This window comes from Mustelus asterias, chromosome 3, assembly GCF_964213995.1.
Source record: "Mustelus asterias chromosome 3, sMusAst1.hap1.1, whole genome shotgun sequence".
Taxonomy (NCBI): domain Eukaryota; kingdom Metazoa; phylum Chordata; class Chondrichthyes; order Carcharhiniformes; family Triakidae; genus Mustelus; species Mustelus asterias.
Genome location: NC_135803.1, coordinates 25,463,340 through 25,489,766, shown reverse-complemented (window position 1 = coordinate 25,489,766; position 26,427 = coordinate 25,463,340). Strand labels below are relative to the sequence as shown.

General features: G+C 43.5%; 1 protein-coding gene across 1 annotated transcript in view; it reads left to right on the top strand.

Moving 5' to 3' along the window:
- Nucleotides 1–1,541: 1,541 nt before the first annotated feature.
- egfem1 (EGF-like and EMI domain containing 1) overlaps nucleotides 1,542–26,427 on the top strand; it is a gene marked incomplete at its 5' end in the record, with an annotated part of 303,107 nt that continues 278,221 nt past the window's right edge. Inside the window, 4 exon segments of the mRNA XM_078204089.1 lie at nucleotides 1,542–1,582; nucleotides 10,280–10,414; nucleotides 13,220–13,329; nucleotides 17,107–17,211. Of these exon segments, the coding sequence (XP_078060215.1) occupies nucleotides 1,542–1,582; nucleotides 10,280–10,414; nucleotides 13,220–13,329; nucleotides 17,107–17,211 (391 nt within the window).

Sequence of the window (26,427 nt, the reverse complement as noted above, 5' to 3'; positions counted from 1 at the left end):
CCCCGTGGGTTTCCTCCGGGTGCTCTGGTTTCCTCCCACAGTCCAAAGATGTACGGGTTAGGTGGAATGGCCATGCCAAATTGTCCCTTAGTTAAAGAGGGGACAAGGAGGGTAAATGCATGGGGTTACAGGGATAGGGCCTTGGTGGGGCTGTTGTCGATGCAGGCTCAATGGACCAAATGGCCTCCTTCTGCACTGTAGGGGTTCTATGATTCTAACACCCCACTTACAGCATCCAATTGATTCTTCAGTGATCCACAGTGTTTGCTTATACTACACTATTTGGAAGTTTATTTCACATAGATAGATGGCAGTGTGAAGAATTTCCTGATCCCAGTCCTAACGTTACACGTCTCCGGTTTGAACCAGTGTTCCCATGTAGTTTAGTGCACTCCTGTAATTTACTTTAAATTAATATTCCAGGTTAACTTTCTGAATGCCCTGTTGAATCTTATCTATTTCTCACAAAGCACTTCTCCCCCCAAGATTACCTCTTTTTCTGAGTAGATCAGTACCTATTGGATTTGTCAATTGCTGGTCTGCATTGGCTGAACACATTAATGTGTATCAATTGAGTGTCCAGGATCTCTTTCAGCTTCAAGCATGTTCAGCACCATTCATGCAGTGTATGATACTGTGTATATCAATTTCTTTTCAGTTTATGAGTAGCATTTCACATTTATTTGCATTGACCATCTTCTACCATTGTACTGTTTGCTTACATATCTTGACCAGCACATAGAATTACACAGAATTTACTGCGCAGAAACAGACCATTCAACCCGACTGGTCTGTACTGGTATCTGTGCATCTCACAAGTCTCCTCCTACCCTACTTCACCTCATCCCACCAGTAGACCTTCAATCCTATTCTCTCTCAAAATTAATCTCCGCTGTTCACCTCAACCATACCTTCCATATTCTAACTAGCCCCGGGCGGAAAAGATTCCCTCCGGATTCTTCAAGCAAACCCAATTAATTGCCTTCTATCTGACAGCTTTTATTTAAAAAAGTGTTCCTTTCTCACAATTACAAAGCCGATGTGCAGAAAGGACAAGGGCAAACTCTTGGCTTGCTTCCAAGACCAATTAAAATTCAAATTGAATTCAATCCATAGAGAGGCATACTCTGGGCGGGATTTTACAGCCCTGCTCAACCCGAGACTGGAAAATCCCACCCAAGGTCAACGACATTTCCATTGTCTGCCCCTTGTCCACTCCGATTCTGTGGTGGAGGGCAGGGGGTAAAATTCTGGCGACTATATCCAAGCTGGCAAGAGCAGATGCTACACCTGATCTTGCGCTTGATCTTATGTTTGATCTTAACCAAAAGGCTGAGAATCGACAGAGTCTATTTACAGTGTAGGTGATTCTAAGGTTCATTGATTTTAAGATTCAGCACTGCACCGTCGGAGGTACAGCTTTTGGATGAGATGTTAAACCAACCGGTAGTTTTGGAGCTGTTTCAGTTGATTCCACTGCCCCTCCTAGTTTACCATCTGAAAACTTGTCCACATTGTGTTGATGTTCCAAATGCTAGTAAATTGGCAGCAGTGCCCTCGATATTGAGCCCTCATATCTTTAGTGTTAGTGCAAAGTGCTAATAGTGCAAACCCACTGACTGGACTGAGTGGAGTGTAAAGAGGCAATTGGGAAGCCCTCGATGCCCACCTCACGGGCTTCAGTTTGATACTGCATGAAGTGCAATTCATATTCCCTTGACTCTCCTGGGCAGCACGGTGGCACAGTGGTTAGCACTGCTGCCTCGCAGCGCCTGGGACGTGGGTTCGATTCCTGGCATGAAACACTATCTGTGTGGAGTCTGCACATTCTTCTCGTGTCTGCGTGGGTTTCCTTCGGGTGCTCCGGTTTCCTCCCACATTCTGAAAGACGTGCTGGCTAGGTGCTAAATTCTCCCTCAATGTACTCGAACAGGCGACCCGGGGATTTTCACAGTACATTCATTGCAGTGTTAATGTAAGCCTACTTATGACTAATAAATAAACATTAAATTGCTGGGCAATTTTTAGACTTACCTGCTGTTAATTATTTCGACATCCCTTGTGGGAGGATTTAGAACGATGAGATATGAGAAAATGAAACCGTTTTTGTATTATTAGTTGGTGCAAGATAAGTGACTAATATTTTATATATTTATTTGAGTTTGCAAAATTAGTCTGCTGACATGAACGAAGCCCAGTCCATCACGCAAACCAGCCTCCCATCTATTGACTGTGTCTACACTCCCCGCTGTCTTGGAAAAACGGCCAGCATAGTCAAGGACCCCACGCACCCTGGACATACTCTCTTCCACCTTCTTCCACCAGGAAACAGATACAAAAGTCTGAGATCACATACCAACTGACTCAAGAAGAGCTTCTTCCCTGCTGCCATCAGACGTTTGAATGGACCTATTATATATTAATTTGATCTTTCTCTACACTGTAGCTATGGCTGTAACACTACGTTCTGCACCATCTTTCCTTCTTCATGAACGGTATGGATTTCCTGTGTAGTGCACAAGAAACAATACTTTTCACTGTATACTAATACATGTGACAATAATAATTCAAATCAAATCAAATCAAATTTGTTTAACTCGCATATTGCAGTTGCAGACATCAATCAGTTAATTTCTCTATGTAATTTTGGGTTGCAGCCTTTTATTGTCCATTACATTCAGATGTTGGTTTTTAGAGCAAATCAAAAAAAGGTTAAGAAATTATTCTGCTTATTTGCACTTTTCCTTCTATATCAAATATTTCTGCAGAGGTACTGAGTGCGAGTAAAATATTCTGCTTCAACACCTGTTTAAATTTAAGATTTTATTCCAACCTTCTTGAAAACTTGAACAGTTGATGCAGTCTTTTAAAAGAATCCTCTGTATATCACATCAAGAACAACTTGCATTTATGCAGCACTTTTAGTGGAGTAAAACAGCTCTATGGTAGCTTTATTGAACAAACTTTGACATGGAGCCACATGACAAGATATTAGGACTGAGATACCAAAGACTTGGTCAAAGAGATCAGTTTTAAGGAACTTCTTAAATAGGAAAAGTAGGCAGAGAGGATTAGGGAGTGAATTCCAGAGTTTAGCATATGCTTCAGAGTACTGTGTATAAACAGAAGTGCAGCTGGCCATAAACATTTAGGATGCATTGTGAAACATAAAGACCAACTCTGAGCTGTCTCCACTGAGACCATCCCAGATTACTGGTTTTCTCTAGTTAATTTTTTTAAGCTGTACTTCCTGTATGTACTTGCAGCAGATTTGTTATTTTGTAGTGATTTACAGATGATTCTCTTTTAAAATTACCCCAGGAAATTTGAAGTTTGTGCCTTATTGCGTTCTGTCTTATTTCGCTGTTTCTATCAATTTCACTGCTCACATTCTCATGCTGTTTGTGGGGAGGTTGTTATCCACACATTGGCTGCCACAGTTCCTGCATTACCACAATAAGTACATTGAGCACGAACCTGACTGTGAAGTACTTTGGAACATTCCGAGGCTGTGAGAGGCACCATATAAATGTGAGTCTTTTGTTTCTTGACTTGTAACAGAGGACTCATGGTGGTAGGCATCCCACCGGGATCATTGCTTATGCTTTTACTTAGTTTTGGGCGGCAACTTATTGGTGAGGATTCTGCCATTCCCATTTAAACCTCCTCGAGACCCATCATTTGCACCTTTACTTGCCCCATTGCCATCCTCACCTCTCTTGCACCATCATCATTTTTCCTTTTGCCATGTAACCTCTTCTTGCTTCCACCTTATCACAGATCTTCCCTTTCTTTCCCTTCTCCTTTTCCATTCCCTATTACTTGCTTAACATCTGTAACTTTCTCAAGCTCCAACAAAAAGTCATCGACCTGAAACATTGGGTAGAATTTTATGACCTTGCTTGAGTGAGACCGGAAATTTCTGCTCGAGGTCAATAGACATTCCCGTTGTTCGCCCCTCGCCCACTCTGATTCTGTGGCGGGGTAGAATTCTGGTGAATTCCAGCCAGACAGGCCAGCAGGTTCTCTGAAATGAGCTCATCTGTATCTTTCAGATGGGAGAATCCCACTTGGCAGATGCTGCCAGTGCCAACGGGAAACACTTCCATTTTCCTGCCGGTGTGGGCACTTAGTTCCAACTCGGGAGAATCACGGCCATTGTTCTTTTTTAAGTTTTGAAATAGCTTGCCACCAGCGACTAAGCTACCATGTAGAAAATACGTTCTAGTGTCAGAAAGTTTTGGTCTTATTCTTGCAGTAACTAGAATCATCAGTTTCACAGACCATTACAGCGCTGCCATTGAAATTTGGGAGTGATGGCTGGATTTTCTGGGAGATCCCACCGGCAGGAAAGGCCAGAAAGTCCCGCCCAATCTGGGAGCACGGTGGCACAATGGTTAGCACTGCTGCCTCACAGCGCCAGGGACCCGGGCTTGATTCCCGGCTTGGGTCACTGTCTGTGCGGACTTTGCACATTCTCCGCGTGTCTGTGCGGGTTTCTTTCGGGTGCTCTGGTTTTCTCCCACAGTCCGAAAGACGTGCTGGTTAGATGCTAGATTCGTTCTCACTGTACCCAAACAGGCGCCGAAGTGTGGTGACTCGGGGATTTTCACAGTAACTTCATTGCAGTGTTAATGTAAGCCTACTTGTGACAGCAATAAATAAACTTGCTGCAATAAGGAATTTAGGAGAATCTTTATCCAGGGAGCGGTCCGAATGTGGAACTCGCTACCGTATTGACTACAAAAGCAATATACTGCGAAGCTGGAAATCTGAAATAAAAACAGAATAGGCTGGAAATACTCAGCAGATTAGGCAGCATTGGTGAGAGAAAAACAGTAAAGTCTTCAGGTGAATGACCTTTCGAGCAGAACCAGCATTGACCTGAAACATTGCCACATGGGGTAGTTGAGGCGAATAGCGCAGGTGCATTTAAGGCGAAGCTAAGTAAGTATTTGAGTGGAGAGAAATATGGCCGGAATTTTCCATCCGTTTACGCCCCGCTGCGAGCGAGGATGGAGAATTTGGCACTCAGCCGAATCTCCGTTCTCTGCAACGGGACCAGAAAATCCCACTGGTGTAAGTGACCGGAAAATTCTGCCCATCTATGCTGATTGCGAAACATAGTCTAGTTGGATCATGTGGCCTATTGCTGCAAGTTCTATATAATTCTCTGTTATGTTGGCAGCGTGCTATAGATTGCTGTAACGGCCTCTACCATAGAACACAACAGTGCAGGGAGTTTTGCTCGGTTAGGTTGATCAATTCACCATATGACACAGTTTGAATGATTTTTTATAAACAGCTGCAGAAATATTTATCACGGGTCGGTATGTGGATAACACTGGTGTAGCAAAAAGCTCGAGTTGAAGAGTAAAAGGACACGAATTTCTGCTTGTGATTTCCTCAGTGGTAGTTAGGCCACCTGGAGCAGAGAGGATGTGAGACGTAATAAGTAATTAGCAAATATGTTCCAAAACCTGGGAAGGAATGTGAAGTATGGAGGGCAGTACTCCCATGGCTGCCCTTGTGGACCACAGAATAACTAAATAGAAATGGCAACGGCATATTCTTTGCAATCTTGTCTCTCAGTAACTGTGATGAGAATATGCAAGTATCTGAACTGTCATCTGGGAATGTTTGCAGCATTTCCTACTGGGAAAACAGAATGAGATTAATATCTCATTAATTCTGGACTTTATAACTGAAGGCATAAAGAAGTCATTGTCCTCTGATGCTAAAATCATGGGATGGAGGAACTGTTCCGTGATGCGAATGAAATGGGAAGCCTCCCGCCAGCCTCACCACCTCCCCCAACACCCCCCCCCCCTGCCCCGCCCCTGTATTTATGAGGTCCACTGAAATACCAGGACTTGTGAGATGAGGTACAGCTTACATACTGGTGATGGACCATGCATAATGTGTGGCACCATGAAATAGTTGGTGACTTCTGCTCTTGTGATTGTCTGTGGAGTAAATTTTGGCTGACAATTAGCAGTGAGCGGAACACAACAACAATTTAAGATTTAATCGCATGGAAATGAAGAAAATCAGAAGTCACCTTTTCCGGGTTGCTGTCACACATTTCCGTGCAGATAGTTATAAAGCTGCATTGGCAGAGGACTGGCAAAATGGTGCACCAAGTGAGAGGATCATAATGGTGTGAAGAGAAAAGAAATAGTGGGTGGGATGTGGGAAGACCCTGGGTGGGTGATGTTGTGGTGATTTTGCATGCCTGGGTTAAACTACTTTATATTAAAAATTTTGTGTCCAACGATCCTTGTTCCCCGCAGTGAAATGTTTACGTATTGGTGGTGATGATTTTTTTCATTAATTTAATTGCAGAATAAGACAGATTCTCAAAGTAAATGCCTTCCAATCACTGAGTGTAGCCAGTGTAAGGTATTTTGGCAAAAGCAGTGACTTGCCACCGACTGAGTTTTAAGTGGGAATACCTTGGGAGTGATGTGCATCTCGAATAATGTGCATTATTCCAACAAGTGCCATTCACACACAAAACCACTTTAAATTTATCTGCTTGGAGTGTATAAATTTGTATAAAATCTAATTTATTTCTGGTTTAATAGAAGTCTTCAGAATTGCTATTTTTCACCCTATGCACTTGCAAGTAGCTTTAAGGCTCTGTCTGTCTTTAATCCAAACATATGTGTCATGTATGTGTGCATTTGAAACTGGATCCAGCAACTTGATTCTATCAACTTGGGGCTGCGGGAAATTGATTTTTCCAAATGTATAGCCAGATGGTGGGAATGTGAGTTGACAAACTTCAACATGGGGAAGCGATGGCCGAGTGGTATTATCGCTAGACTATAAATCCAGAAGCTCAGCTAATGTTCGGGGGACCCAGGTTCGAATCCCGCCACAGCAGATGATGGAATTTGAATTCAATAAAAATATCTGGAATTAAGAATCGACTGATGACCATGAAACCATTGTCAATTGTCGGAAAAACCCATCTGGTTCACTAATGTCCTTTACGGAAGGAAATCTGCCGTCCTTACCTGCTCTGGTCTACATTTGACTCTAGACCCAATGTGGTTGACTTTCAACTGCCCTCAGGGAACTAGGGATGGGTAATAAATGCTGGCCAGCCAGCGATGCCCATGTCCCACAGATGAAGAAATATACAAATAATTCTATGAATAACATTTTTCTGGTCATGGAAAAGTCAATTCAGTGTTTCATCTCTGGGACTGACTTATCTATTGGTGCTCTGTGGTCGAACAAATCAAGCCACCGTAACTGTATGCCATGGCCTGAATTTTCACCCATTGCATGCACATACGTGGCAGGCCTGGAAGAGGGTGTGAAATGCGCTTCTGGCTGCAATGAGCCCCGGAATGAAATTTCACGCTGGCTGGCCAAATAGCAGACAGCCATGGTGAAACATGCACTGGGCAAGGCTCAGACCTACCATAGAGGGTGGGCACCGAGAAAAGGGAGGGTGATGGCTGGCACTTCTAATGTGCCCCCTCAGGGGACAGATGCTGTGGAGCTGTCTGAGGGGGCTTCAGACCCATGAAAAATAAATCCTGGTGGAAAGTCACTTGGCCGGAATTGTCCGCAGCTCTGATTATCCGTTCCTGCTCCTGTAAATGAAGATTTGGCTGAGTGCCAAATTCCCTGTTCTTGTTGGCAGCGGGGTGTACGAGACCGGAGAATTCTACCCAGTGTCCAGGCAGAAGATTCGAACACATACCTCAATCCCCAGGCACCCTTTTAAATTTTATTACCAGCCCTGATGTTTCAATGCCACCCTGGATCTAAGTTGCAGCGAAAATGTAAAGGCCGCCTGACCACTTGGCCCACCTGCCAACCTTAAGAGCATGTAAAATTGCTTTCAACTGGCCCCTTTTTGGGTGAAGTGGCCTTCTTAATTGTCGATGGGCATGCTTCCAACACTCGCGTGTGTCCACTGACTGGAATATTGCACAAGTGGGTGATGATGTGGAGACTCATGCCTGATGACTCCTCACTCGATTTCACATGATTCCAGGTTAGCACTTGCCTCCCTGAGCGATGTAAAGTATTGACCCACATTACTTAGGATCTGATTCTCTGCAGCTTTCTTCACTGTGGCCTTTTAACTGTAATCCTACATCATAGAATCATAGAATCCCTACAGTGCAGAAGGAGGCCATGTGGCCTATCGAGTCTGCACTGACCACAATCCCACCCAGGCCCTATATTTTTAGCTACTAATGGGGAATAAAATTATATGTACGTGGGCAACTAGATTGTGAAAGGATTTGATGGGGTTGATGTAGAGATGATCTTTTGACTTGCGGTGGAGACCAGAACTAGGGACCATCGATACAAGATAGTCGCTGATAAAATCAACAGGGAATTCAGGAGAAACCTCTTTATCTAAAGATGGTTAGAATGTAGAACTTGCTGCCACAGGAAATAATTGAGTTGGATAGCACAGATGTGTTTAAGGGGAAAGTAGATAAACATATGAGGGAGAATTTAATAGAGGATCTGTTACGAGACCTAGATCCAGGGAGGCGGGTGGAACATAAACACTGGTATGGATTTATTTGCTGAATGTCCTGTTCCTATATTGTAAATGGTGTATAACACTGAGTATAGTTTACTGATACATGTGACAACTGTGGCTCAGTGAAGCATTCTCAGCTCTGAGTGGGAATACTGTTAAGCGCCACTCAAAACCTGAGCACATAATCCAGGCTGGTTCTTCATTTTAGTCCCATGTGCATGTTTCAATGCCGGAGGTGCTGCTTTTTGGATGAGAAGTTAAACTCAGGCACCATCTGTACTCTTAGATTAATGTAAAAGATCCTGCTGCATTATCTGAAAAAGTACAAGGGAAATTCCCAGTATCCCTCAACCAGAATCATTTGAAGAGATTTCCTGCTCATGTATCTCATTGCAGTGTGTGGGTCCTTGCCTCGTCCAAATTTACTGCTGCAGTTTCTAAATTATAACACTATAAATTATCGGTATGCATCAAAAGTACTTAGGAAAAGCATTTCAGGTCCAAAGAATAGTGCTTTATCAATGCAAATTTTACTCACATCTGTGGGAATGGTACTTTCCACTTCAACATCTTATACAAGTAGTAATTTATCTGTTTGGAGGGAATTATAGAACTATCTACAATCTTGTACCACACTTCCTGAATGGAGTTTCTGGTACACTAAAGGAATTTACTTTAGTTATCCAATAGGATAAGTCAAAATGCAATTGATGGTCTTTCTGTCGAACACCCATTTCTCAGAGAGATTTACTAGGTCCGCCTGGATTAATTGTATGCAGTGAGGTCTTGTTTGCAGTAACATACTGGGCTGAAAGCTGAGCAAAAGGCAATGAGGTTGCAGATAGAAAGGTAAACAAAAATTGTCAGGCATAACATCCCCACTAGGTGGTGTAACCTCAAACACTGCCCTCAGCAGCAACATCAAATCACTGCTTAAAGGACTGTACTTGCCTCATTTCCCTCTGGAAAACACATGCTTCTTGGCTTTCAAAAGAGGCCTTTCATGGAATACATGTAATAAAAAAATCCTGAAAGAGCTGAAAATAGTAAATGTCTAAAAAATTAGCAACTAATTTTACTTCAGATATCAGATAAGATATCAAAAATATGAAGGAACAAGTAGAAAAATGTCAGCCCATCCAAAAGTTATATCTTTTTCTGGCTATATTCTTCCTTTTTTTCTTATTCATTTACGGAATGTGGGCATGGCTGGCTGGATCAGCATTTATTGCCCATCCCTAGTTGCCTGAGGGCAGTTGAGAGTCAACCACATTGCTGTGGATCTGGAGTTACATGTAGGCCAGATCAGGTAAGGATGGCAGATTTCCTTCCCTAAAGGACATTAGTGAGCCATTGTCATTTTTTTTTACGACTGTCGACAATGTTCATGGTCATTGTTAGACATTTAATTCCAGATTTTATTGAATATAAATATCATACATCTGCTGTGGTGGGATTCGAACCCGGTTCCACAGACCTTGTCTCTGGATTACTAATCCAGTGACAATACCACTACCCCACTGCTTCTGCCCTCCTGATATATCTTGTATAGAGAATTATTTACCTCTGGGCTGTTATCGTTAATGATTAAGATCGGTGTATGGGTTACAAGTTATAAGTTAAAGGAGCCATTCAGATTTTTTTACCTGTAAATTAATGGCAACTGGAAGAACCACCCAAAGTAAAATCTGTAAACTCATCAAGGCATCCAGGTGCTGTTGTGAGCTGCTGCTGCTAACCGAGACACATTTCTTGCAGGCCACACGTGTGCAGGGAGCAGGAGCTGGCCATGGTGGGGCACAGACAGCCTTGTGTGCAGGCTTTCACACGGATGGTTAAAGTGTGGAAACAGGGATGTGCCGCACAGCGGTGGTGTGTTGGCTATGAAAGGAGGTAAGTAAAATGTTGTCAAGCTGATACAGACTTTGCGTATCTCCAGGGACCTATACAAAAGTTACTTCCTGGCTGAAACTCAAATCTCAGATAAGTCAGTACAGCCCAGGGATTTAAGCGGAGATATTTCTGGTCTTTGTGGCTCATTGACCTTCACCATCTGAGGCATCAAGGAAGCTGTTCACTTCTGACAGTGGTTGTGGGCAAGCCAAAAATCTTTCCAATGGCTGCATTTCTGCATGTGTTTTTTTTAAGCGCAACATTTATTATTTAAACATTATACTCCTCTCTTCTGAAGGATTACACCTTCCCAAGACAAGATATTTGGCTTTAGATCTGTGAATATAGCTCTGTCAGTGTCATTTTTAGTGATTCACAGCTGCGCTTGGGAGTTGTCTAAGAGGGGAGGATCCCTCAATATTCCTCTCCTGTGTGGAAGCAGCTAGCATACATTTTTTAGCCCTTTACAGAAAGATTGTGGAGAATGGATGTTGGAATTATGAGAATAAATTCATTTTCTGGTACAATATGTTGGAATATCTTGTTCTTTTAAACCCCCCGCTCTAGTTTTCATTACAACAGTGGAGATAAGAAAGTAAATTGAGAGAAGTGTTTTACATTCTGAAGGGATGGGGTAGAGTAGGTAAAACACAATGTTTCCGGTGATTGTGGAACTTTGAGGAGACTGAGGCAGACTTTTTAATGATTTCTGACGGAACAGGTGAGAAGGGATGAACTGGCACCCCTCTATTCAACCTTCTCGGTTGGTCATAACAAAGTTTACATTTCTTTTTCACGAAGATGTGCCAGGGCCATTCAAACAGGTTTTTCATGAGTCAACGAAAGAGCAAATTTATTAACCACTGAACCCAAGAAAAATAATAAAATGTGACGTCAAACATTCGGCCCTCATGCATCATTAGAGCCACACACAAACACACACAGATACACACTCATCTCTCTCTCTCACACATCCCACTCCCCTCTCTCTCTCACACACACACACACAGATATACACACACACACACACACATACACACCTCTCTCTCACATACACATCACACTCCCCTCACACATGCACACAGATACACACACAGGTACACACTCACCTCTCTCTCACACATACATCCCACTCTCCTCTCTCTCACACACACACAAACACTCTCAGCTCTCCCTCAAACACACATCCCACTCCCCTCTCTCTCTCTCACACACTCTCACCTCTCTCTCACACACACATCCCACTCCCCTCTCTCACACATACAGATACACACACACACTCACCTCTCTCTCGCACACATATCCCACTCCCCTCTCTCACAAACACACACAGATATACACACACACACTCTCTCCTCTTTCTCTCACACACATCTCACTCCCCTCTCACACAGACACACACACACATGCACATACACACACATACATGTATCAGAAATAAGGGATTTAGAATCCAATAAAAAAAGGTCAAAGTATGTACGGTCAAGAACCCTTTGATTGTTCTTGTGGACAAGTTAGATTAGCTGGTTTCCTGGATGTGGTCAGATGTAGAAGGTGTTGCAATTAATACAAGATCTCTGTTCACTGATGGGTTTCTCATAGAGTTGGCTTCTCAAACTGGGCAGTTAGGGCTGGGCAATAAATGCTGGTCCAACTGCGATGCCCACATCCTGTGAATAAATAATTTTTTAAAAATCCTATTCCAAAAGAGAGAAAGGGAGAGAGAGAGAACTCCAGCTTGTTTCCTCTGCTGAAGACTTTCTTGTCATCGCCTATGTCTCACTAGTAGTGCCCTTGCCTTGAAGTACTTCACCTACAGATTGGGAGGTAGCTAATGTAAGCCCACTATTCAAAAAGGGAGCTGGAGAGAAAACAGTGGACTATAGACCAGTGAGCCTAATGTCAGTACTGGTAAAGTTGCTAGAGTCTATTTCCAGGAGCTTTTGGGTGGTTTGTCTGTGACAACCATTGTTTCAAGATCAGCACGATGCATTTTTAAATTTCTCTTCCTTAGACAGTTACGAATTTCAATGGATGTGTGCATTATATGAAGTATCTCTCTCTTCACATTCCTCTGAAGATGATTCTCACCTTCACTTTGCAATGTGGCCTTGAATTATAAGCCATTTGCTCTATCTCAATCTCCAGTCAGTTGAATGTTGAAAAGCATCTTTCAAAATTAAAGGGCTTTGTAACACTATGCATTGAGTTAGTGATTGAAGCAGAACCCATGTCCACATTATTGAATCGTTCGGATCAGTGATCAAAGGTAAAAGGAATTATAATGTATTGTAAGAGTTGCCCTCTTTGCTGCTCTCTCAGCTGCTGAGGAGATGCAAATAAAGTTAGTTCAATAATGACTGCTGACGGCTGAGCATGTGTTAGTCTTACTCAATGCAATACACAACAGGAATAAAGTGATATGTGAACAGGGTGTGCAGATGGGATTAAGGCTACTGCTTGCATGGCAATAAATGCCATCACCAATTGGTTGGCTGAATGGCCTTTTCCTATAAGTGCCACATGGTGTTCCCATGCAGAACATGAGCAAGTGACTTGTTTGCCCATTCTTGAATTGGCCAGGAGTAACAATCCAGGATGACATGTCCTGTTCATTTTACCCATCCCATCCACCCACCTCCCGGTAGTCTGAGATCAAATACTTGCTATGTGGGGAAACTTGAAGATGATTCCACATGCTAATATTCCAGGATGCAGGCTGCTGTTAATTACTGATTGAATTGTCTTTGTAAATGAATCCAATTTGGCTAATGTATTGACACGCTTTCTCCCTATACCTTGTAGGACTGGGTACTATACTGCCTATAGACAGGTATACAATGTGGAGCTCCAGACCATCTACAAATGCTGTCCAGGATGGAACCAGCAAAATGAAGAGCCAGGTTGCTTACATCGTAAGTGTCATCTTCCTGTGATGTGATTACAACCTAATTCTCTCCAATATTATGACGTGAAGATGTCGTCATGTGAGTACTGAGGAACTGATCCTGGAAGGAAGGATGTAACCTGACAGCAGATCAGGTCACTATCATGTCTTTGGGGTGGGGATCAAAAATATATTGGTTTATGTTGACATCTTCCTAAAATTACAAATGTAGGCCCCTTACAGTCAGAAACGGGAGAATTCATAGTGGGGAATAAAGAAATGGCTGAGGAATTAAATTTGTACCTTACTTCAGTCTTCACAAAGGAAGACATGAACAATGTGCCAGAAGTGCTGAGAGAAACATGTTTTAGTGAGGAGCTGAGGGAAATGAGCATCAGAGAAATGGTTTTGGGAAAATTGATGGGATTGAAGGTGGATAAATCTCCAGGTCCTGATAATCTTCATCCCAGAGTACTTATGGAAGTGGCCCTGGAAATAGTAGATCCATTAGTGGTTATTTTCCAAAGCGCTTTGACTCTAGAATAGTTCCTACAGATTGGGAGGTAGCTAATGTAAGCCCACTATTCAAAAAGGGAGCTGGAGAGAAAAAAGTGGACTATAGACCAGTGAGCCTAATGTCAGTACTGGTAAAGTTGCTAGAGTCTATTATCAAGGATTTCATAACTCAGCATTTGGAAGGCAGTGGTATAATCAGACAAAGTCAGCATCGATTTACAAAAGGGAAATCATGCTTGACGAAGCCATTGGAATTTTTTGAGGATATAACTTGTATAGTTGACTGAGGAGAACCAGTGGATGTGGTTTACTTAGACTTTCAGAAAGCTTTCAACAAGGTCTCACAGAACAGACTACTATGTGAAGTTAAAGCACATGGGATTGCAGGTAATCATAGAATCATAGAAACCCTACAGTACAGAAAGAGGCCATTCGGCCCATCAAGTCTGCACCGACCACAATCCCACCCAGACCCTACCCCCATATCCCTATATATTTACCCACTAATCCCTCTAACCTACGCATCTCAGGACATCATAGGAATGGCAAGACTTAGGAATCTCAAGTTCAATTAACAATGTTGAGGTAGATTATCATCTTTGTCTTCCGGGCAGTCATTTACCATCAAAGGAATGAAAACCTGGCGGGACCAATAGGAGGTAGACATTCTACAGCTGAAGTCTCCATATTCAGTAAACTTAGGTGGCGATTCTAACGTCTTCTTAAACGGGTTTGAATTAGTTCAGCTATTGTTAATCTTTTGAGATCCCTTTCAATTCTTTAGCACTTTTCCTTCCCCTCTGTCCGAATTTTAAGGAGATCATAGAAACCCTACAGTGTAGAAAGAGGCCATTCGGCCCATTGAGTCTACACCGACCACAATCCCACCCAGGCCCTACTCCCATATCCCTACATATTTACCCGCTAATCCCTCTAACCTACCCATCTGAAGACAATAAGGGGCAATTTTAGCACGGCCAATCAACCTAACCCGCACATCTTTGGACTGTGGGAGGAAACCGGAGCATGCGGAGGAAACCCACGCAGACACGAGGAGAATGTGCAAACTCCACACAGATAGTGACCCAAGCCGGGAATCAAACCCAAGTCCCTGGAGCTATGAAGCAGCAGTGCTAACCACTGTGCTACCGTGCCGCCCTTGAGATGGATAGAAAGCTGGTTAGCAGATAAGAAGCAAAGGGTTGGCATAAATGGGTCTTTTTCGGATTGGCAGTCAGTGGGGTTCGCAGGGATATGTGCCAGAACCCCAACAGTTGACATTAAATATTAATGATTTGGAAGAGGGAACTGAATCTATTATCTCCAGATTTGCAGATGATACAAAGTTGGGTGGGAGGGTGAGCTGTGAGGGGGATGCAGAGATGCTTCACCCTGATTTGGACAGGCTGAGTGTGTGAGCATATGCATGGCAGATGCAGTATAATGTGGATAAATATGTGGTTACCCACTTTGGTAGCAATAATAGGAATACAGATTATTACTTGAATGGGTATAAATTGAGAGAGGATACTCAGCGAGACCTTGGTGTTCTTGCATCATTCGCTGAAAGTAAGTGTGCAGGTACGGCAGGCAGTAAAGAAGGCAAATGGTATGCAGGCCTTCATAGCGAGAGAATTTGAGTATAGGGATAGGGATGTTTTGCTGCAATTGTATAGGGCATTGGTGAGGCCACACCTGGAGTATTCTGTGCATTTCTGGTGTCCTTATCTGAGGAAGGATGTCCTTGCTATAGAGGGAGTACAGCGAAGGTTTACCAGGCTGATTCCTGGGATGGCAGGTCTGTCATGAGGAGAGTCAGTTAGGATTACATTCACTGGAGTTTAGAAGAGTGAGAGGGGATCTCATAGAAACTTATAAAATTCTAACAGGGTTAGACAGGGTAGATTCAGAAAGAATGTTCCCTATGGTGGGGGAGTCCCGAACTAGGGGTCATAGTTTGAGGATAAGGGGTAAACCTTTTAGAACTGAGGCGAAGAGAAATTTCTTCACCTAAAGGATGGTGAATGCATGGAGTTTACTACCACCAAATGTAGTTGAGGCCAAAACGTTGCCTGGGCTAAAGGCATCATAAGATATGAGAGCAAAGGGGGATCGGGATATTGAATTTGATGATCAGCCATGATCAAAATGAATGGCGGAGCAGGCTTGAAGGGCCGAATGGCCTACTCCTGCTTATCGTTTCTATGTTTCTTTATGAAATTTTTTGATCGAAAACTAAGGCAGTTACAATCAGAATGATACCGTTGAATACAGCTTGAGATTTCCAGCCAAGCAACTTCTAAATTCCTTATAACATTGGGGAATACTCTTGATGATGAAATACAGTTTGCAAAATTTATCACTTGTAGCTGTAAATGTATGGTGGGACTCACTAAATGAGGGCATTGTGTGACACATCATTTATATAAGTCCATGTACTCCCCCAAGTTGTATCTGCTGCATTAGGTTCCGATTGTGCACCCTGTAATCAGCTGGCAGTGGGTTGGACAAAAGTGACCATATTAGGCCAACCTTTGTCATTTTCTTTCAACCTGTACCATCGTCTAGTGCATGGGTATTACAGGATACAATCAGCTGCTTCCTGGTACATTCAAAAAAGTGCTTTCCATGCAGGGCAGTGGGTTGGCACAATATCATCTCCAGAGCCTGGCTTTGATTCAAATCCGCAGTGAAGAGTTTGACCTCTCCTGGCAGACCATCAACATTTAACGTGTTCTGTTTCAAGTTTTGAATGACAATGAATCCTCGGCACTGGCTGAAACCTGATAGAGTTTAGTGCTGCTGGCACCATGTGCTTGAGAAAGAAAATGCTCACTTATGTTCCTTTTCTGCCAGAGTTGGGGCAAAATATTTCAGCAAGGAAGAGAGAATTTGAATTTACATCTAACTCTAAGCTAAGCATTGAATAGAATCATAGAATCCTACAGTGCAGAAGAAGGCCATTCGGCCTATTGAGCCTGCACTGACCACAATCCCACCCAGGCCCTATCCCTATAACCCCACATATTTACCCTAGCTGGTCCCCCTGACACTAAGGGGCAATTTAGCATGGCTAATCCACCTAATAATCCACCTAATCCACACATCTTTGCCAACGCCAAATGCAAGGAAATGAAAATATATATATTTTCAACACTAACATTCCTTAATTGCATGCACTAAAAGTGGAAGCAAATTAATGACTTTTAGGATACAAATAATTAATTTCATTTGAATTCCTGAAAAATGTTCCAACATTTTAAAATGCATGGTGTTTACGTTTCCCCAGCTACATGTGCTATTGGTACATGCTTCAATGGAGGAAAGTGTGCTGAAGGAATTTCTCAGGTGTGCCAGTGTCCAGAGGGGTTCCAGGGCCCTCGATGCCAATATGGTAAGTTATTGCAATATGTATTCATTGCCTAATTTATTCATTTGAATTTGACACAGTAAAAGTCACGCAGGACGGACATGCATAGACCCCGAGGGTCTGTACATGCCGATTGGTTAACTTTGCAAGAAATGTTCAGATCCTTCTTCATTGATTGGCTCCAATAGCTGATGATCAAACCAGACAAGTTATTTGCACTGATGAAGGGTTAAAAATTCGGGGGAGGAGGGGCGCAGTTATAAAATAAGGAAAAGCAAAAGCATCATTGACAAAAGCAAAGGTAATGGGGGAAGATTAAGAGTATAAATAGGTTCAAAAGACAATTTCCAGAGAATGGAAGAAATTGGATAGAAGAAGGAAAATGCCCCTTGTGAAAGAGAGGCAGGTGTTCTCTGCCAGATGGTCATTTCCTGTTCTTAATATTTCCTGTGCTACTTGTTTAGGACAATATTCAGGTGAATGCTGTATTGCTTTCAAGAGTGTTTAGAGGACATTTTAGAGAGGTTTTTTAAAAATTCGTTCATAGGATGTGATTGTCACTGGCAAGGTCAGCATCATTTGCCCATCTTTAACTGCACTTGATCAGGTGGCAGTGAGGTGCCAGTGTAATTGCTGCAGTCCATGTGGCACTGTACAGGCAAACTCTACCTGGGCACGAAGTTTCAAGATTTGAACTCATCAACAATAAAGGATTTGTAATAAACTTCAAAGTCAACACGGTGCGTAACTTGCAAGAGAACCTCCAGGGACACTCAGCTCATGACCTCATTACAGCTTTGGTCCAAACATGGTCAAAAGGACAGGGGTGAGGTGAGAGTGACTGCCCTTGACGTCAAGGCAGCATTTGACAGAATGCGGCATCAAGGAGCCCCAGCAAAACTGAAGTCAATGGGAATCAGGGGCCAACCTCTCCACTGGTTGAAGTCAGTTAAAGTGTAATGGGAATTGCTCTCATCCAGGCAAGTGAAGAGTATTCTATCATCCACCTGACTTTGTAGAAGGTGGGCAGGTTTTGGGAAGTCAGGAGGTGAGTTACTCACCACAGAATTCCTAGCTTCTGCCCTACTCTAGTCGCCACAGTAATTTTGTGCCTGGTCCATTAAGTTTCTGGTCAATGATAACCCCCTGGATGTTGTTGGTGAGGGATCCAGTGATGGTAATGTCATTGAATGTCAATGGAAAATAGTTAGATTCTCTCCTGTTGGAGATGGCCATTGCCTGGCTGATGTGTGGCACGATGTTACTACTTTTCAACACAAACCTGGGCATTGTCTAGGTCTTGCTGCATACAGAGTCTGGTTCAGAGCTCTCTTGGTGCAATATGTGTTGGCTGGTGTAGATGGCTCAGAATATCTTTGGCACTGCTCCTCTTCTGTTGTGGTAAACCTTCTGGAAGTGCAGTGGGAACATAATTATATGTACGCAATCAGGATTTCTGCTGCACATTGGGTGATGTTAGTATGGTGGATATGAAGCAGTTCCAAGGAAATTCCCTGTGTAACATACTATTCATAAGGAAACATGTTCTGAGACCACAAGTGTTCTGCATATTCACTTGGCCATGTTGGTTTTGAGAGATCAGACAGAACATTGCTGTGGCTCGGAATTTCTCTTCAGCTGCGCCAACTACATGGTCATAAGTTTGGCAAAGGTGTAGTGGGAAACCCGCCTATGTATCTGCAGTAACATTACAAAGGCAGAACATGAGCATCTCTGAAGAAATTCTCAGTCCTAGTGCAAAAGAACTGTTTGAATTGTACTGTTCCCTGTCCAGTTACACTTTCAAATTTATGCTTATGAACTTAACTTTGTAAAGATGTTTAACCTCTGATGACTGTTTTTCTTTTAATGCCATAACCCAGGTAACCAGAAAGGTATCGGGTGTAAATTGTAGGAGTACAGGCATTGAAAAGGTGAACTTACTGAGATTTATAGATCCCTCCAAAAAAAATGGAGGCTTAAGAATGATAACTCATCATCCCTCAGCCTGTCATTTAGATTGTTGGCAGTGGGCTTAGGGTGGGAAAATCCTGGTGTGATCCTGCCATCTTCTCGCAGATGACATTCAAGGTGAGTGGTGAACTCCCTTGGTTCTGTTGGGTGATTAATCAAGAGCTTGTTGAGAAGCTGATTCTGAGATCCTTTAGCACCAAATCCTGCATGTTCCAACCTGTCAATGTCACCGAGGTGGATACGTAGCAGGAAAAGCTTTTTCAATGAAACTGGTGAATGCTTTCATAGAGAGAAAGACTCCCATTTATGTAGTGTTTACACAACCACCAGACGTCTCAAAGTGCTTTGCAGTGAATGAAGGACTTTTTGAAGTGATGTTGGAAACTCAACAGTCAATTTATACATGGTAAATTCTCCACACACAACAATGTGATCATAATTTTTTCCTGATATTGGTTGAGGGGATAGATATTGACCAGGTCACCAGGATAAGTACCATACTCTCCGTCAAGCAAGTGATGAGGGATCTTTTACATCTACCCAAGCAGGCAGATGGAGCCTTGATTTAACATCTCATGTGGGAGATAGCACTTCCAACAGTGGAGCAGATCCCAGCATTTATTTGTGCATTCAAGTCCTGGAGCGGGACTTGGGAGTCAGAGGAAGGTGTGCTAGCAACTGCGCCAGAGCCGAAACTTGTCGTGGCCAGTTACAATGAAGGGCTCCAGCCAAAGCTGCTTCTAGACTGCTATTTAAAGGACTACTTTCAGAGAATGCTAGATTACTGTTGGACAATCGATTGGGAACACCACGGAAGGCCCTTGTTGAACATAGTTTTTTACATGGACCTGTTGGTTTGAAAGCAACATTTCTGTGCTGTTTGTGTAAGACAGAAGTGAGTGCTTCAGATTTCGTCCCAGGATTTTGAATGGCAAGACTTAGGAATCTCAAGTTCAATTAACAATGTTGAGGTAGATTATCATCTTTGTCTTCCGGGCAGTCATTTACCATCAAAGGAATGAAAACCTGGTGGGACCAATAGGAGGTAGACATTCTACAGCTGAAGTCTCCATATTCAGTAAACTTAGGTGGCAATTCTACCATCTTCTTAAACAGGTTTGAATTAGTTCAGCTATTGTTAATCTTTTGAGATCCCTTTCAATTCTTTAGCACTTTTCCTTCCCCTCTGTCCGAATTTTAAGGAGATCATAGAAACCCTACAGTGTAGAAAGAGGCCATTCGGCCCATTGAGTCTACACCGACCACAATCCCACCCAGGCCCTACTCCCATAATCCCTACATATTTACCCGCTAATCCCTCTAACCTACCCATCTGAAGACAATAAGGGGCAATTTTAGCACGGCCAATCAACCTAACCCGCACATCTTTGGACTGTGGGAGGAAACCGGAGCACCCGGAGGAAACCCACGCAGACACGAGGAGAATGTGCAAACTCCACACAGACAGTGACCCAAGCCGGGAAACGAACCCAGGTCCCTGGAGCTGTGAAGCAGCAGTGCTAACCACTGTGCTACCGTGCCGCCCCTAATGTTCTTCCTCATCAGTCCCTGTCTGCTTCCCCCATTGCTTCAAAGTGGGAAGGCGATGACCTAGTGATATTATCACGAGGCTATTAATCCATAAACTGCGCTAATGTTCTGGGGACCTGGGTTTGAATTTCACCATGGCAAATGGGAAATTTGAATTCAGTAAAATATATCTGTAATTAAGAATCTACTGATGACCATGTCAATTGTCAGAAAAAGCCATCTGGTTCACTAATGTCCTTTAGAGAAGGAAATCTGCCATCCATACCTGGTCTGGCCTACATGTGACTCCAGAGCTACAGCAATGCGGTTGACTCTCAACTGCCCTCGGGCAACTAGGATGGACAATAAATGCTGGCCAGCCATGACGGTCATGTCCTACGAATGAATAAAAAAAAAGCTGCCACTTGTTTCATACCCTTCACTTTTTTTGTCCTCAACATGGCTCTTTGCTTTCTGACAACATATAAATTCCCACCTCTCATAGAATCCCGACAGTGCAAAGGGAGGCAATTCGGCCCATGAAGTCTGCACTGACAACAATCCCACCCAGGCCCTATCCCCATAATCCCACATATTTACCCCACTAATCCCCCTAACCTACACACCCCAGGACACTAAGGGGCAATTTAGCATGGCCAATGCACCGAACCTGGACATCTTTGGAGTGTGGGAGGAAACCAGAGCAAACCCACACAGACATGGGGAGAATGTGCAAACTCCACACAGACAGTGACCCAAGGCCGGAATTGTACCCAGGTCCCTGGAGCTGTGAGGCAGCAGTGCTAACCACTGTGCCACCGTGCTGCCCAATCATGCAATCATTTGGAGCAGACAGAGCAGGTAGAGACTGACAGTGCTGATGGAGAAGCACGGAGCAGTAGAACAGGAGACAGCTATACTGTTCTCTGACCATGGAGTGGTTAGCCTGAGCTTATAGGCCAGAGGTCACTAGAATGATGAATTTATACTGTGTAGATTGAGGTTGAAATTTGGTTTGGAGGTCATTCCCTTCAAAGCTCTGACGAAGGGCACCCAAACTCGAAACATTGGCTTTGTAGTCTCTCCACAGATGCTGTCAGACCAGCTGAGATTTTCCAGCATTTTCTGCTTTTGTTTCAGATTCCAGCAGTCAGCAGTGATTTGCTTTTGTCAAATCTCTTCTCACTGCGCCATAAAGTTCATGTAGCTGCCTCGGCTCAACGGGAACTCTGTTGCTTCTGAGTCAGCAGGTTGTGAGTTCAAACCTTGCTCCAGCATCTTATGAGTCTAATCTAAACTGACATCTAATGAAGTTAGCTTTAGTCCAGTTAATAACGTTTCTTTTAAAAAAGATTTTATGTCCTCTCTGTATGACCCCAGATATTTTGGTTCTCATCTGTACTTTCTCAAATGACTAATCGAATTAGGTGACACATGAATTTTGGAGAGTATTTACTTGGCAATGCATTCCATTCAACAGCTCATACTTAACCTGTCCGGATGAAAATGTCAAGAATTCTTCTGAAGTTGAATTGGAATTAGATGGGCATTTGGATCCAGTTAAGGGAAAACATTTGTACTGAAGCTGTTACATTAAAGACTATGGGCAATTGTTGGGGGAGGGTGGCACGGTGGCACAGTGGTTAGCACTGCTGCCTCACGGCGCCACGGACCTGGGTTCGATTCCCATGCTTGGATCACTGTCTGTGTGGAGTTTGCAAATTCTACCCGTGTCTGGGTGGATTTCATCCGGGCGCTCTGGTTTCCTCCCACAGTCCGAATGACTGTATTGACTATGCTAAATTCTCCCCCAGTGTACCCAAACAGGTGCTGGAGTGTGGCGACTAGGGTATTTTCACAGTAACTTCATTGCAGTGTTCATGTAAACCTACTTCTGACACCAATAAATAAACTTTAAAAGAATAGAATTATGTTGAATTGACAATTCCATGCCTGATAGCATGTCAGCATTCAAACATGCATCATGAATAGTTCAGAGCAAGTATTACTCAGTCATTACCAAGTCCTGAGGGAGGCTGAGAGAGAAAACTTCCTACTGAGTAGAGGATTAACCACCGAATACTCTCACGTTGCTCTGAATGAACAGTGAAGAAAGACTAACAACTTACATTTAATGCAGTAAAACACACCAAGGTGCTTCACAAGAGTGTCATCAAACAAAGTTTGACACAAACTACTTTCAGAGATACCAGGACATATGACCAAAAGCTTGCTCAATGAGGTAGGGTTTAAGGAGCATCTTAAATAAAGGAGAGCTGAAGCAGCAGAGAAATAGAACCAGGGTAATAGTTTGGGAGCAACAAAAGAAGCCATTATCATTGCTTTTCTGGCTAAGATTGGATAGATAAAAATGGAACCAGGCAAGGAGAGGCCAGGAATAAAATAGTAAGCAGTCTCACTACGCCAGGTTAAAGTCCAACAGGTTTATTTGGAATCACGAGCTTTCGGAGCGCTGCCCTTCATCAGGTGAGTCACTTTAACCTGGTGTTGTGAGATTTCTTACTGTGCCCACCCCAGTCCAACACTGGCAAATCCACATCAGGAATGAAATAGGCACATGTCTATTCATCCATCGGTTGGGATTTGGCATACGACCCTAGTGAGACCTTAATTAGCGATAAAACACAAAACCAGTTTCCAGCTTCAGACATTCCCAAAAACCTGCCAGGGTTCCACCAGCCTTTTGGCCAACTGTGACTGGTGGAACCCACTGCAACATGAACTCAGTAGTGCTGAATCTGTATCACTTCCAGGACCTTTCTGGTGCACCTTATCAGGAACAAATGGCTGCCTGTCCCTTGCAAGTCAAGTGTTTTCTTTCAGGTAACAGAGCCAAGGGCTCCACGATAGAAGTTCCTGCTTTCCACGACAGAAGTTCCTGCTTTCTTGACTTAATTGGGTTCCTGAGTAGTACGAGTGAGTAGTACGGTGTGTCGGGTGAGATGAGCCAGGCTTGTATTCAGAAAGGCAGATGTGGGCTCCATGAAAGAAGTGATGGGGACTCTCCTGGGTGGACAATGTCCAGGCCAAGCAGGAGATTTATTTTTTCATTCTTTCACAGGATGTGGGCATCGCTGGCTGGGCCAGCATTTATTGCCCATCCCTAATTGTCCTTGAGAAGGTGGTGATGAGGTGCTTTCTTGAACCACTGGAGTCCATGTGGTGTAGTTACACCACTGTGCTGCTATAGAGAGAAATTGGACTCCTGAAGGAATTAACCCTTCTTTAAAGTGTGTAAATTGGTTCCCCTTAATGCAGTGACCCCAGTTCCTTGGAGCACCCTTGATCCTTGCCATGGCAAATTAGTTAAGGGTTTTCTGGTTACATAGTCCAGGTAGGCACTGGAGATGTGCCCACAATGGCACTTGCACCCACGTGTTATGTATGAATTAGATGGCCTGTCCTAGACACAGAACTGTTATGGTGCAGAAGGAGGCCTTTTGGCCCATCATGTCTGTACAGGCTCTCCAAATGAGACACTCCCCTGTCTTTTCCCCATACCCCTGCCCACTGTTTCCATTCAAATAATCATCTGATGCCCTTTTGAGTTCTCAATTGAACCTGCCTCCACCACACTTCCAGGCAGTTCATTCCAGACCCAAACCACTTACTGAGTCACCGTTGACATCGAGAAAAAAACTTCACTGTGTCAATGAGCAAACTGATTTCTTCCTTGTGACACTTGCAGTGAAATTAAAGTAGAAAGTGCTGGAAGTAAGAAGCAGCCTGATCAGCATTTGTAAAAATGAAAATACAGATTACAAATAGTTTGGATGTGCTATCCTCAGTCAGCGCACTGACAATTTGAATGCATTTTACATGATAAACAAAGGCAGGAGTAGTGATTGTTCCCAGAATGAGGGTCACCTGGCCTGGGTAGCAATCAGGACTCAGATTTGGGGAACCACCCCAGAAGAAGGAGTTCTCCGAGGCAGAGGTATTTTGGAGCTAGCTACAAACATGTTGCTGCTCCTGAAGATCACTGTTCACTAATGAAATCGCTGAACGTGAATCATTACAGCAGATGTCACATTGTTTGAATATTGCACTCTATTTAAAAGCTATCCTTCCAGAAAGTTGGGTGAAGCAGTGGTGAGTCCACTGTGCTATACTTTCGGCAACTATGTAAGCATGCAGCCCAGCCTAATGTGATGACAATTCCCCTCACTTCTGGCCCAGAAGAAACCAGGTCAGACGTCTTGATGCAGGTTTTATAAAGTGCAAATCCTGTGCACGGAATAAAGTAATGATGAAATGGACAATGATTTCTTTCAAACTGGCCACTTCCAAATGGAGCGACGGAATTTTAACATTCCGCCCGCCATGGGAATTGTAACGGGCGGGTCACAGGCTAATGAAAGATCCGTTGACCTCGGGCAGGATTTTCTGGCCTTGGGTGAATGCGGCCGGAATTCCCTGGCTGAGAAATCCACAGAGGTCCAAACAGGTGGATCCCATTTCAGAGACTGGGATTTTAGATATTCGGCAGCGATCAGGGATTCTTTCCTATTGGCCTATTCTAATCCAAATAGGTCAATGTTCCAAACACAGTGAGGCTAGCATTGGGGCTGGCATGGTGGCGCAGTAGTTAGCACTGCTGTCTCACAGCACCAGGGACCCGGGTTCGATTCTGGCCTTGGGTGACTCACTGTGTGGAGTTTGTACGTTCCCCCCATGTCTGCTCTGGGTTTCTCTCACGGTCCAAATATGTGCAGATTAAGTGAATTAGCTATGCTAAATTGCTGCTTAGTGTCCCAAGATGTGTAGTTTAGGGGGATTAGTGGGGTAAATATGTAGGGTTAATGGGATAGGGGAGGGGGGTGGCTCTCTGCTGGAGAGTTGGTGCATTCTTGATGGGCCGAATGGCCTCCTTCTGCACTGTAGGGATTCTAAGCAACCAAAATGTCACCTTGTGTGGAGATGAAAGGCATCTGGACTTCTCCACAAAACACTGCGCACCACTCAGATGACTGTTTAGAAAATCGTATTCTTAAGTCAGCTGTTGACTTTGCCATTCTTTCAAATGGAAGTGGATTCTTTGTTAACTGTTTCATCAGCACAAAGTTTTATTTCCATTTGAATGAGGTGGTCTGGATCGGTAAATCTTTCCCCTGCTGCAATACCTCTCGGAGTGAATGCACGTATTAGTAAAAACTGATGATTTTTAATGCCAATATCTGAGACCAGCTCTTGGCCCTAATTTTAATGTACGGTGGCCTTCGGGCGGCTGAGCAGTGAGGTGAATTGGAACTGCAGAAATGAGACCTGGGGTGACTTTAACAAGTGGCCTGTTCCGGCAGCCAAGTAGTGCGATCTGAAATCAGTCTTCTGAGGCAGGACTCCTTTGACTAAAATCCCTTTATTTACAATTCCAACAGCATTGCATAGAGTGCTATCAGTAAGCAGTCTACCTTCGGGAGTGCCAGAGGAACTGACACTCCCAGTTAAATACAAACCGCTGATTGGCCCATCAATTGACTCCTTAATCAGGGAGTTCATATTCCAAGAGGCCAACCTCATGGCCTGATTGAAGTCATTACATGATCAATCGTCCAGTATTGTCACAGAGTCTCCAGTGATTAAACATTTCTCTCCTGGACTCTGGTGCAAGAGATCTAGGGGTACATGTTCATAGCTCCTTCAAAGTGGGGTCACAGGTGGACAGAGTGGTGAAGAAGGCATTCGGCATGCTTGGTTTCATTGATCAGAACATTT